The sequence below is a fragment of the Orycteropus afer genome, unplaced genomic scaffold (assembly GCF_000298275.1).
Source record: "Orycteropus afer afer isolate SDZICR_OR568_19922 unplaced genomic scaffold, OryAfe1.0 scaffold00360, whole genome shotgun sequence".
NCBI lineage: Eukaryota > Metazoa > Chordata > Mammalia > Tubulidentata > Orycteropodidae > Orycteropus > Orycteropus afer.
The window spans coordinates 3,439,482-3,453,153 of record NW_006921947.1 but is presented as its reverse complement, the minus strand read 5'-3'; the positions used below and the strand labels follow the sequence as shown (position 1 = coordinate 3,453,153).

General features: G+C 42.7%; 1 protein-coding gene across 1 annotated transcript in view; it reads left to right on the top strand.

Moving 5' to 3' along the window:
• The first annotated feature begins 1,004 nt into the window (after window positions 1-1,004).
• CLTRN (collectrin, amino acid transport regulator) overlaps window positions 1,005-13,672 on the top strand; it is a 47,763-nt gene continuing 35,095 nt past the window's right edge. The window contains exons 1-3 of the mRNA XM_007952838.2: window positions 1,005-1,062; window positions 1,369-1,427; window positions 12,303-12,388. Of these exons, the coding sequence (XP_007951029.2) occupies window positions 1,005-1,062; window positions 1,369-1,427; window positions 12,303-12,388 (203 nt within the window). The remainder of the gene's footprint in view (window positions 1,063-1,368; window positions 1,428-12,302; window positions 12,389-13,672) is intronic.

The following is a 13,672-nucleotide window of genomic DNA, read 5'->3' as shown; positions in this document are numbered from 1 at the left end:
TCTTACTTGCACTGACCAATGTAGCCACTAGCCACATGTGGCTATTTTAATTAAATTAAAATAAAAACTCACTTTTTCAGCACAAGCTACAGTTCAAGTGCTCAATAGCCAGTGGGTCTAGTGACTACCATGTTGGACAGCACAGGAAGTTCCATTGCATGACATTGCTCTATATCATGAACTGATTTGTAAGAGCTCTGGTGGCTCAGTGCCTAAGGCACTTGACTGCTAACCAGAAGGGTGGTGGTTCAAACCCACCAGCCACTCTGAGGAAAGAAGACTGGGCAATCTACTTCCATAAAGATTTACTGCCTGGGAAACCCAAAGGGTGTCACTATGAGTTGAATGGACTCAACGGCAGTGAGTTACCAGACTTTAGGGCTGAACAAAACCATGCCCTTGTTTGGGGTCATTATGAGTTGGAATCTACTCCATGGCAGTGAGTTTGGTTTTTTTGGTTTTACCGGACTTTAGGGCTGAACAAAACCATGCACTTGTTTGGAGGAGGAAGAGCTCCCGGAATGTTTCCTTGCAGAGGTGAGAGCCAGGCACTTTTGTTCACCAGCGACAGAAAGAAGTGATGTTTGCTTCCCAAAGTGTGATAGCCAATCTGTGAGGCAGATATTTTAGGCCTGAAAAGATGTAAAGTTCAGCAGAAGGAAAGCTCTAGAGGGGACTGCCGGTTTTCTACTGGCAGGGAAGCACACAACCGAAGGGGAGGGAACCGTTCCAACCTGGGAGTCAGCAGAGGAAGCCTTCCTCTGAGGCAGAGTTAGGAAAGGATAAGGAATAATCTGATGGTCAGATTGGTGTAAATAACTGACAGGAGATGGGCTGCTTCAGTCAAAGCATTAACCCAGATGATGGGGTTAATCATTAAACCTCCTAGAGGTGGCTGGCTGCCTTCTCTGATATTCTAATCTGGTCACAGAATGGCTAAGGCAGCTTTGGGTGGAGGCTGGAATTTTTGTCTCCGTTTGTCCTGTGTTTTCCACTCTGAAAGAATGTTGTGGCCTCTGTTTTTCCTGGTGACCGCTATTCATGCTGAACTCTGTCAACCAGGTATGTTGCCTTGAAGCATAAAAATAAATGAAGAGCATTCTAAATGATTGACATGCCTTTGACTTAAATAACTCTTTATATCTCTAAGGCTGCAGACGTGTTAAGACTTGAAATGTAGCCTGGGACTGTTTTATGGGATTGGAAGGACAATTTTTAACCCTCTAAGGTGACTGGGACTAACCTTTCAGGTGGATTTGAACCTGTTTAATGGTGTGTGTACTGTTGAGTTGTTACATTAATATTATGATGCTTTAGCAGATTTTGTGATTGTCCACTGCTCTTTCTTTTTTTTTTTCTTTCTGGCAGATGCAGAGAATGCTTTTAAAGTGAGACTTAGTATCAAAACTGCTCTGGGAGATAAATCAGTAAGTGGAGCCCGTGGGAGTTCATTTGAATTTCTCTAAAAACAGGCCTCTCTGTAGATTGACCTTAAACTTGAATGTGTTATTCCTAAAGACCTCCCCTCTGATGCTTCCTTAAAGTAGAAGTGTTGCTGTGTAGTCAATTCCGACTTATGTGGTAGCGTAGTGCCTAAGGCACTTGACTGCTTACTAGAAGGCTGGCGGTTCAAATCCACCAGCCACTCCTAGGAGGGAAAGTTGGGCAATCTACTGTAGTGATACTGCCTCAGAAACCCAAGGAGGGGTTGATATGAGTCGGGGCTGACTCGACGGCACATAACAACAGGTCAGAGTAGAACTGCTCCATTGGGTTTCCAAGGCTGGAAATCTTTAGGGAAGCTGATTGTCATGTCTTTCTCCCGCAGAGCTGCTGGTGCGTTCCAACTCCTGACCTTTCTGTTAACTGCGGAGTGCTTTAACCTCTGTGCCGCCAGGGCTCCTTACCAAAGTAAAAGTAGATGATAGCAAAATAAAAAACAAAAGGAAACAAACGAAAACCCATTGCCGTCGAGTTGATTCTGACTCACAGTGACCTTATAGGACAGAGTGGAACTGCCTCATACGTTTCCAAGGCTGTAAATCTTTAGGGAAGTAGCCTGCCACATCTTTCTCTTGCAGAGCCACTGGCAGGTTTGAACCACCAATCTTCTGTTTGGCAGCCAAGCGCTTTAACCACCGCACCACCAGGGCTCCTTACCAAAGTGGAAGTAGATGATCATAAGATAGAAGTTGTCAACAAAATTATTTTACTTAAAAGTATTTCATCTATGGTATATGCTAGGAAATACATGGAGCTTTGTATTATAGACAAATAATTTAGTAAACCTGACCACTTCCGGTGACCCTGGTGTTGGCACAGGAGCCTGAGGCTGGAACTTTGTCAGCCTCAATTTTCTAATCAATGACAAGTGGATGCTTCCACTCTCCTTAGATCTTTCACAGCACAAAAGGGTTGCCAATTGTTTTGTGAAGTTTCTTCAGTTCTCAGATTTCCATGTAACAATATGAAATATGCTTATGAAATAGAAGTTAAAACGTACTCATAGAGCTCGTGGGTACAGGAAGAGCAAAGGCAGTTGAATTAATAAGATGATATTGTCTAATTCTAGTCTGGGTTTGCCAGTGTGGTCTGTGAATTTTCTTTCTGGTGGGAGGTAAAATTAAGGTGCCTCAGACTAGGAAAAAAACCCCAGTGGTACAAAGGTTAAGTGCTTGGCTACTAACCGAAAGGTTGGTGGTTCAAACCCACCCAGTGGCTCCAAAGGAGAAAAGGCCTGGCACTCTGCTCCTATAGAGATTTCAGTCCAGGAAAACAACAACAAAGAAACTTACAGGTGTTCTGCCTTCAGGCCAATCCACCGGTGATTCGTTTTCTTATTTACTCAGTGTGTCATAATCATTATCGCAGCCAACACTTATTGAGAAATTTCTTTGTAGCTGGGACCCTTATAAGCACTTCCCTCCTATCAGCTCATTTAGTCCCCACGACTCCTCCGTGATAGCAGGAACACCGGCAGTCCATTCCCATTGAGCAAAAAGGGAAAATGAGCAACAAAAAAGTTAAGTGACTCGCTCAAGATCACAAGTCAGCAAGTGGCCAAAGGAATATCTGAACATAGATAGTCTGACCACAGAATCCACTCTCTCCAGCAGCATGTAGGGTTCCTTATCCCAGGATGCTCTGGAGGCAGGCACTGTGCTAGATGCTGAAAATGCAATGGCAGACAAAATCTGACCCGTCCTCACCCTTGCTGAGCTTATAATCAAGTGGGAGAGGTAGTTGTCAATGACATAGCTACAAAACCAAATGCAAATATGCAAGCTTGACAAGTATAAATAACAGGAAGAAGTGCATGCAGGCTTTGGCTCTGTGTGGAGCCTTGGGTTATGATACTTGCTTTGAGGCCTAAAGCAAAGGAGTATGAAGAAGTGAACTAGGGAGATAACAGAAGGAAGGGCAGAGAGAACAGCATGAGAAAAGGCTTATTACAGGAGGGAACTTGATGACAGTGAAATACAGAAAGAAGGCTGAGGTGCCTGGGACTGGGGTAGTGAGGAGGATCACAACACATGGTGAGCTTGGAGAGAAAGAAGAGGCCAAAACCGAAAAAACAAACTCACTGCCATTGAGTGAGTCAATTCCAACTCATAGTGACCCCCTTGGGTTTCTGAGGCAGTATCTCTACAGAAGTAGATTGCCTAGTCTTCAGAGGAGTGGCTAGTGGGTTTGAACTGCCAGCCTTCTGGTTAGCAGTCAAGTGCCTTACACATTCTGCCACCAGAGCTCCTAAGGCTTTTTGATATTACCTCTAAATCAAGTGGGAATTTTTACAGAAGAAATGTCATGATAGAATTAGTATTTGGAAGTTTCTTTTGCCACAGTGTAGAAGATTCCAGGGGACTAGTGTGGAGGGAAGCAATTAGGAGATAGTTGGAGTAGTGGAGATGAGAGGTTATGACCACTGGAATACAGGGATGAAAGGATTCTAGAGCCATAAGGACGATGTGAGAAGGAAGGGAGAGGGATGTGTCGAGGTTGAAGCCTTTTTTTCTACTTACACAACTGGACGGATGATGGCCCATGTATGAGCCAGAGAACCAATGCAGACAAGAAAGCCATGGCTTTGGTTTTGGGCATGTTGCAGTTGAAAGATCACTGACACACAGGCAAAGAACAGAACTGGCTTGAGATGGACGTTCATGAGCCATATGCATAGACGTGGGGACTAAAGCCTGGGATAGGTGACAGTGGTGAGGGAAAAAGTACAGAGTGACCAGAGGAGAAGGTCTAGGATGGAGCCTTGAGGTCCTCTAAAACTTAAAGCCTTTATAGATGAGAGGGAACCTGCAAAGAGGATGGAGAAGCAGCCAGAGGGGCAAGAGGAAAACCAGGAGCATGTTGTATCACAAAAGGGAAGAGAGTGTTTCATGATGAAGGGAGAATTCAAGACCTTCAAATGCTGCTGAGAAGCCAAGCAAGGTGAAGAGTGAAAAGTGTTTATTGTGTTTAGCAATGTGGAGGTTGTTGGTGACTTTAGAAAGAGCTGTTTCTGGAGAGTGGTGGCCTGGAAGGCAGATGTAGGAGTGGGTTGAGACTAAGTGAGCAGTGAATGTATGGGTTTCTTCCGACTGCCATAGCAAAGTACCACAAACTGGGTAGCAATAGAAATTCCCTCACAGTTCTGGAGCCTTCTCTCTGAAGGTTCCAGGGGACAATCCTTCCTTGCCTCTTCTAGTTTCTCATGGTCCCAGGCATTCCTTGGCTTGTGGAAGCATCACTCCAATCTCTGCCTCCGTTTTCACATGGTTGTCTTCCTTCTGCATGTTTGTGTCCCCTCTCTTTTTATAAGGACATCAGTCATACTGGATTATGTAGCCCGCCCTCCTCTAACGTAAACTGATGCTGACTGAGCTAACTACATCTGCAGAAACCATATTTCCAAACAAGATCACATTCCCAGGTACTAGGGGTTAAGACTTTCATCCTTTTAGGGGACACACTCAGCCCATAACAGAAAAAATGTGAAGATAGAAGTATGGACAACTCCTTTGAGAATTTTGGCTGAGAAGGGTAGGAGAGAGAGATAGTAGCATGTGGAAGAAAGGATTGAGTCGTTTTTATTTTATTTTTAATGAGGAAAGCTTGAGCATGTTTAGAAGTAAATGAACAAACCGTAGTTGTTGGTGGTGTTTAGGTGCCGTCAAGTTGGTTTCAACTCACAACAACCCTGTGTACAACAGAATGAAACACTGCCCGGTTGACCCCATCCTCATAATCACTGCTGTACTTGATCAAGCCCATCGTTGCAGCCACTATGTCATCCATCTTGTGGAGGGTCTTCCCCTTTCTAGCTGACCCTCCAAAAAGCCTTAGTAGGGAGTTGAATATACAGAAAGCAGATCCTGAGACAGGCAGAGGGAAGGCATTTTTTTTTTTTTTAAAGAATTGTTGCCCTCATGGAGCCTGTGTGTTATTTATTTAATAACTTTTTATTGTGATTTGGGTAAAAGTTTACAGAGCAAATTGGTTTTTCCATTCAACAATTCATGCACATTTTGTTTTGTGACATTGATTGCAATCCCCACAATATAACAGCCATCTTCCCATTTCCACCCTGAGTTTACTGTTTCCATTCGCAGTTCAAATGCTGCCCTTTTGATCTCATACGGTTGATTGTTCTCAGGCATGTGTACCTCCCTGGTGTTATTGTTCACCTCATACGCCTGTCTATTGTTTGGCTGAAAGTTGAGCCACAGGGGTGAGTTCAGTTCCAGGCTTGAAGAGTTTCTAAGGGCCATAGCCTCAGGAGTTTTACCAGTCTCTGTCAGACCAGTAAGCCTGGTTTTGTTTATGATTTTGAGTTTTGTTCCACATTTCTCTCCTTCTCTATCTGGGACCTCCAATTGTGATTCTTTTCAGAGCAATGGTAGCTGGGTACCATCTAACTCTTCTGGTCTCAGGGTTATAGAGGCTGGGGTTTTTGTGGTCCATTAGTCCTTTGGACTAATTGTTTCCTTGCACTATGATTCTCTTCACTCTCCTTTGCTGTAGATGGGGAGATACCAATAGTTGCACCTTAGATGGCCACTCACAGCTTTTAAGACCCCAGTCGCTACTCACCAAAGTAGGATGTGGAACACTTTGTGGCCTGTGTTATGCCAATTGACCTCAATGTCCCCCAAGACTATGGTCCTGAGCCCCAGAAGGTAAGCGTTCTTAATTGAGGTGAAGGGTCTCTCCAATGACTAGAAGAAAAACAGCATATCTAGCACTTTAAGGGAGGAGGTGGATAGGCTGTGTATCTATGGAGGATCTTGTATATCTTGGTGTCAGGAGGATAGGGGAGTTTCAACTGATGACTTCGGCTGTATCTATAATTCATGGAGCAAGAGCATCTAGTAATAGTGAGGTGTGATGAAAAGGTTTGGGATTTGGGGGTCCTAAGGAGGTTTGAAATAGTTATTTTGAAATGAGTGAAAGAGATACATGATGGAGAAATCAAAGAGATTCCTAGGCAATTTGGGGGCAGGGCATCGTGAATTTATAGTTAAACCAATGAGCTCTGTTTTGTAACTTTGCCAAGTTATACTTGATTACTCATCTAAAACGTGGGGTCAACCATAGTTTAAGTGTTCTTAGATGTTTGTACAAAAAGAAGGAGAACTGGAGCATTTAGGTCATTGTCACTCGTGATATTGAAATAAGAAACCAAGGTATCTGACCAAACCAAAACCAAACCCACTGCCATCAAGTGAATTCAGACTCACAGTGACGCTATAGGACAGTGTAGGATTGCCTCATAGGGTTTTCAAGGCTGTAAATCTTTATGGAAGCAGGCTGCCTCATCTTTCTCCTATGGAGTGGCTGGTGGATTCAAACCACCAATGTTTTTGGTTAGCTGCTGAATGCTTTACTCACTACACCACCAGAGCTCCTTAAGTATAGGAAGTGACAGGTGACTTAATATATGCCACTTGTTCTTTGAAGCAACATGTGGGAGATAAAGATATGTTCAATTCAATCTTATATATTCATTGGGTTGCTATGAGTTGGAATTGACTCAACAGCATTGAGTTTGGTGTTGGTTTTTTATTGAGCATCTATAATGTGTCAGGTATATGCACAGAAGGTAGCTAACCTGCTATGAACATTCTTGTTCCTATCTTTTCCATATGTTTTCTTTTTCTTGGGTACATACCTGGGAGTGGAATTGCCGAGCTGTAGATGGTGCATCAAGCTGCTCTGGTGGCACAGTGGTTAAGGCATTTGGCTGCTAACCAAAAGGTCAGCAGTTTGAACCCACCACCTGCTCCATGGGAGAAAAATGGAGCAGTCTGCTTCTGTAATGATTTGTAGCTTTGGAAAATCTCTGGGGGCAGTTCTACTTGGTCCTATAGGGTCACTATGAGTTGGTATCCACTCAGTGGCACTGGGTTTTGTTTTTTGGGTTAAAGGATGCATGCACCATTCGTCTGTCGGTTTGTAATGGCTTTAGTGTTGCTGTGATGCTGGAAGCTATGCCACAGGTATTTCAAATACCAATAGGATCACCCATGGTAAACAGGTTTCAGCAGAGCTTCCAGACTAAGACAAATTAGGAAGAAAGACATGGTGGTCTACTTCTGAAACAAATGGCCACTGAAAACTTTATGAATAGCAGTGGAATATTGTCTGATATAGTGCCCCATCTTCCAATGAGCCCCTCAGGTTGGAAGGCACTCAAAATAGTACTGAGGAAGAGCTGCCTCCTCAAAGTAGAGTTGACTTTAATGACGTGGATAGAGTAAAGCTTTCAGGACTCTGTTTACTGATGTGGCATGACTCAAAATGAGAAGAAACAGCTGCAAACATCCATTAATGTTGAATGTACAAAGTATGAATCTAGGAAAATTGGAAGTTGTCAAAAATGAAATGACACATGTAAAGATCACTATCTTAGGCATTAGTGAGCTGAAATGGACTGCTACTGGCCATTTTGAGTTGGACAATCATATGGCCTATATGCCAGGAATATGAGGAGGAATGATGTGGCATTCATCGTCAAAAAGAACGTTTCAAGATCAATGCTGTCAGTGATAAGATAATATCCATGTGCATACAAAGATGACCATTAATACAACTGTGATCCAAATTTATGTACCAACCACTAATGCCAAAGATGAAGAAATTTAAGGCTTTTACCAATTTCTGCAGTCTGAAATTGATCAAATATACAATCGAGATGCATTGATAATTACTCATGATTGGAATGCAAAAGCTGGAAACAAAGAAGGATTGATACTTGGAAAATATGGCCTTGGTGATAGAAACAACTTGGGAAAGCACATGATAGAATTTTGCAAGACCAATGATTTACTCATTGCAAATACTTTTTCTCAAAGGGTGACTATACACATGTACATCACCAGATGGAAAACACAGGAATCAAACCAACTACATCTGTGGAAAAAGGCAACAGAGAAGCTCACTATCATTGTTCAGAACAAGGCCAGAGGCCGACTGTGGAACAGACCTCAATTGCTCATATGCAAGTTCAAGTTGAAGCTGAAGAAAATTTAAACAAGTCCACAAGAGCCAAAATACGACCTTGTGTATATTTCACCTGAATTTAAAGACCATCTCAAGAATAGATTTGACACACTGAACACTAATGACCAAAAACCAGACAAGTTGTGGGATGACATCAAAGACATCTCATATGAAGAAAGCAAAAGGTTATTAAAAAGACAAGGGAGAAAGAAAAGACCAAAATGGAGGTCAGAAGAGACTCTGAAAGTTGCTCTTGAACATAGAATAACTAAACTGAACAGAAGAAATGATGAAGTAAAAGAGCTGAACAGAAGGTTTCAAAGGGTGGCTCAAGAAGACAAAGTAAAGTATTATAATAAAATGTACAAAGTCCAGGAGTTAGAAAACTAGATAGGAAAAATACTCTTGGCATTTCTCAAACTGAAAGAACTGAAGAAAATTTTCAGTCCTTTAGTTGCAATATTGAAGGATTCTATGGGCAAAATATTGAATGATGCAGAAGGCATCAAAGACTATAGAAGAAACACACAGTCACTGTACCAAAAAGAATTGATTGACATTCAACCATTTCAGGAGGTAGCATATGATCAAGAACTAATAGTATGATCAAGCTATGCTGAAGGCATTGGTGAAAAATCAGACTCCAGGAATCGACAGAATAACAATTGAGATGTTTCAACAAGCAGATGCATTGCTGGCGGTACTCACCCATCAATGCCAAGAAATTTGGAAGATGACTATCTAGCCATCAAACTGGAAGAGACTCATATTTGTGCCCATTCCGAAGAAAGGAGATCCAATAGAATGCAGAAATTATTGAATCATATCATTAATATCAGGAGCTCTTGTGGTAGTGCCTAAGGCATTTGACTGCTAACCAGAAGCCTGGCCATTCAAAGTCACCAGCCACTCCTCAGAAGGAAGATTGGGCAATCTACTTTTTGTAGATTTCCACGCCTTGGAAAACCAGGGAGGGGTTGCTATGAGTCGGAAACTACTCAACGGCAGTGAGTTTGGTTTTGGTTTTATCATTAACATCACACGCAATTAAAATTTTGCTGAAGGTAATTAAAAAATAGTTACAGCAATACATTGACAAAGAACTGCCAGAAATTCAAGCTGGATTCAGAGGAGGACGTGGAATAAGGGATATCATTGCAGATGGCAGATGGATCTTGGCAGTAATCTTTTCCCATCCAAATAGGTTGGGGCTTTGTTCTGTAACCAAAACTTGACTCCCACACAAGATCACCAGGCAGCTCATGCTCTTGATTTTAAGAAGAATCAATGAAAGGACAGGAGAAATCAGATCAAAGTCATCCCAAGATCTAAAAACCAACTTAACTTCATGCTCTAATGAAAGCAGCCTAGCATCTTCAACTTCACCATCTGCACCAGCTTATTGTTGTTCTGTGCATGTGACCCTGCTCTCCCATTTCCACAGGGTGCTGACAAGGCTACCTTGTCTGAAGGGTGACTGTGTGCTGTTTTTAACCGGACCACTTTCTTTCCCATGATTTGTTCTCATTTATTAGATTGATTCCAATTGGACTGTCGTTGTTAGGTGCCAATGAGTCGGTTTTGACTCATAGTGAGCCCATGTGACATAGTAGAACTTCCCCATAGGGGTTTCTAGGCTTTAATCTTTATGGGAGCAGATTGCCAGGTGTCTCTCCCTCGGAGCTGCTAGGTGGGTTCAAACTACCAACTTTTTGGTTAGCCACCAAGTGCTTAACCTCTGTGCTACTGGGGCTTCTTCCAATTTTATCAACACTGCTCTTATTCCTGATGAGTAAAACTAATTTTGAGGGAAAAAAAGCATTATTAAAAACCAAGCAACTATGCTGTGGATCAGTTAATTATTTTAAAATATGCACAGTATAATATGGAATGGTTAAGTTCACTTTAAAAGAATGAAGGTGCACTTCCAACAATAGTATCTAAATTTGACATTAAAATGCAATATTTAGCACTTGTGTGTGAGAAAATTAAAGAGATTGAGTTTTCTATTCTTGATGGTAAGATCTTACTGTAGTGTTATTTAAGGCAGGACTGAAAGAGAAAAAGGTGAAGTGGAAGCAACTGAAGGCTGTTAAATGAATAAATTGCAAAGGTATTTTAGGGAAAAAGCAGTGCAGTCATAAGCTTTCTTACCCAGAGTAACTTAGAGGGTCGTTGTTTTGTTTAGGAATCATCTGCATATGATTATCACCCTACACAAGAGGAGAAAGGCACCGATTATTTGTAGTGCAGTGAGTTGCTTGGTCTGGCTTTTCTAGCCATGGCCTTTGTGACTCTCACCAGATGACTCGGTGGAACTACACGAATATAAGGGAATTGGATAGATTGTGAGTAATGTAAATAAGGTACATGGCACCCTTGTGGGGGTGGGGCCATGCAAATAAGGTGTATGGAACTCTAATGTGGGGATTGGTTAGTTTTGTCATTCTGCTAGGCTTAAAATGAGCCCTCCTAGAGACAGAAGGGGGATCTCACTGCCATCAAGAGAGAAGAGCCAGAGGTAGAGGGGAGTGCGTTCTGCACTGGACCTCCTTGGCAGAGAGATGGCAGAGAGGACCAGCAGACAGGAGTGGCAGAGATGACCAGCAGAGATGACCAGCAGAGGAACCAAGAGGCATGAGACAGAGCAGCAGGCTTGCCGGCCCACAGAGCAAGAAAGCTGAGAGCCTTTGGGCAGGACGCTTGCTGGCAGAGTGGGGTGCACCTAGGTGTACCTATCAGCAGAGCTAAAAGAGCTTTGTGACACTTGTCCAAGCAGGGCAGAGGCCAGGTCAAGAGGCCAAGGGCCAAAGAGACATGCCTGAGGGCACAGCAGAAGGGAGACTGTCCTGATCGAAGAATTATATGCCGAGCACGTTCCTGAACCTGAATCGTAGCCTGTTACTTCCCTAATAAACCCATAATCGTGAGTATTGTCTGTGAGTTCTGTGTGGCCATTGCAATGAATTATCGAACCCAGCAGTGAAGTAGTGAGTGCTGTGGGAGGGATGACTGGTGTCAGAATTGGTAAAAGGCTGGAGGGTGGCGGCATGTTTGGCCTCATAGGAATAAACCTTGGGCTGCTGGTGGTGATTCTCTCTCCTCCTCATAATCTTGGAGGCGGTCAGAGGACGATGCCACCCCGTGTGCTTTTTGCCATAGTAGATGTCTTCCCATCTCAAAGTGAAATCAGAATGCCAACATTTCTGTGATGGCCACTTCCTCCACCCCTCCAGTCACTTCTCTCCCCTCAGCTTTTACCACTCACCCCACTCTTGGCTTTGCTTTGGTTGCACTAGCTTCCTTCCTGTTCCTTCACATGTTGGTCCCTTCTTGCCTCAAGCCTGGGGTTTGCTGCTTGACTGAAAATGAAGAATGAAGGAGCCTAAGACATGCACATGCCCAAGGTTCCAGCTCAGAAAATAACAGAAAATCTGTACTGATGTGAAGAAAGGAAGGGAAGCTGGGAGGAAGTCTGTTTATGTGGGAAGAGCCCGAGGAAGAAGGGAAGGGCTATGCATGGCCAGGATGAGGATGTCCACATTGCTCATTTCTTGACGGGGTTCTGACGATGTGGGTTCTGAGGAAGGTAATGTCATAACACATGACATTTGGATTATAGAACATCCAAGAAACCCTACCCAGGACACTATGGTGTTGTGTTTCAGGTCATGGTTACCAGACCTCAGTGTGTGAGAGCAGGGAGAGCCACTGTGATCACAAGTAAAACCCAACGGACCATTTAGCTTCTTATCCTTGGATTTCCCTAGGCCTCTTCACTTGCATGTTCTGTTTCTCTTCATTTTCAGTATGCCTGGGACACAAATGAAGAATATCTCTTCAAAGCGATGGTGGCTTTCTCCATGAGAAAAGTTCCCAACAGAGGAGCCACAGAGTAAGTAAACAGTGAAGAATCCTAATTGCATATGCGTCGTGTATTATTTGAAATAGTGCATTATTTCATAATTTGATCTTGAAAATAATTTAATTTTTTGAAGAGGCACATTTAAAAAAAATACATTTTATTGAAATATAATTTATGTGCAGTGAAATACCCAAAACTAAAGTGACGTGGGTCAATGGATTTTTTTTTTTTTTTTGCAGTGTTCCCTCTCCTCCCCTCCCCTGCCTCCCCAGTAACCAACAAAGAAAGTTTCCTTCCATATATAAACCTTTCCTTGACTTTTTACGGTGATGGACTAATACTATATTTGTCCTGTGATTGACTTATTTCACTCAGCATAATGTCCTTCAAGTTCATCCATGTTATGCAGTATTTGGCAGATCCTGCGTTGTTCTTTAGTGTTGCATAGTATTCCATTGTGGAAGAGACACATGTTTTTATGGAACATTTAAACAACTTGTAATCTACCTCAGCATACTCTTTATTTATTTATATTTTAAACCTCAAAAAATGATGACATTTATTAGGAAAAAGGCTTCAGAGTGGAAACGGTCAAAGACTGAAAGTTTGTGTGAGTGACAATGTGTGTATGTGTAATAGATGGAGTAGTGAAGCAGTCCTTTGAAGCCCCAGGTTCCATGAAAAAGGGAGAGTTAAGTACAGGAACCATATTGACACTGGCCAGCCTAACAGTAACCAAAAACCAAACCAAACTCACTGTAGTCGAGTCGGACCCGACTCATAGCGATCTCTCCTTGGGTTTCTGAGGTGGTATCACTACGGAAGTAGATTGCCCAATCTTCCTTCTGAGGAATGGCTGGTGGGTTTGAACCACCAGCCTTCTGGTTAGCAGTCAAATGCCTTAGACACTATGCCACCAGAGCGCCTGCCTAACAGTAAAGGAGCCACTAAACTGAAGGTGGGTTGAGTCAGCTTGTCCTTTAAATCATGTTCCAACCATGTTCTTTGTAGACCAGGCAATTTGAAGATAAATATTTTTTAAAATTACAGTTATATCTTCTAAGAAGTACACATATTACACATGCACACACATTACCACACCTTTCTATGGTATACCTATAATTTCTGTGGCACAGGCAGATAGCTAGATACATATATCCCCAAAACCAAACCCAGTGCCATTGAGTTGATTCCAACTCTTAGTGACCCCCATAGGTTTTCCAAGGGTGTAAATCTTTACAAAAGCAGACTGCCTTGTCTATCTCCCACAGAGCTGCTGGTGTGTTTGAACTGCCATCCTTTTGGTTAGCAGCT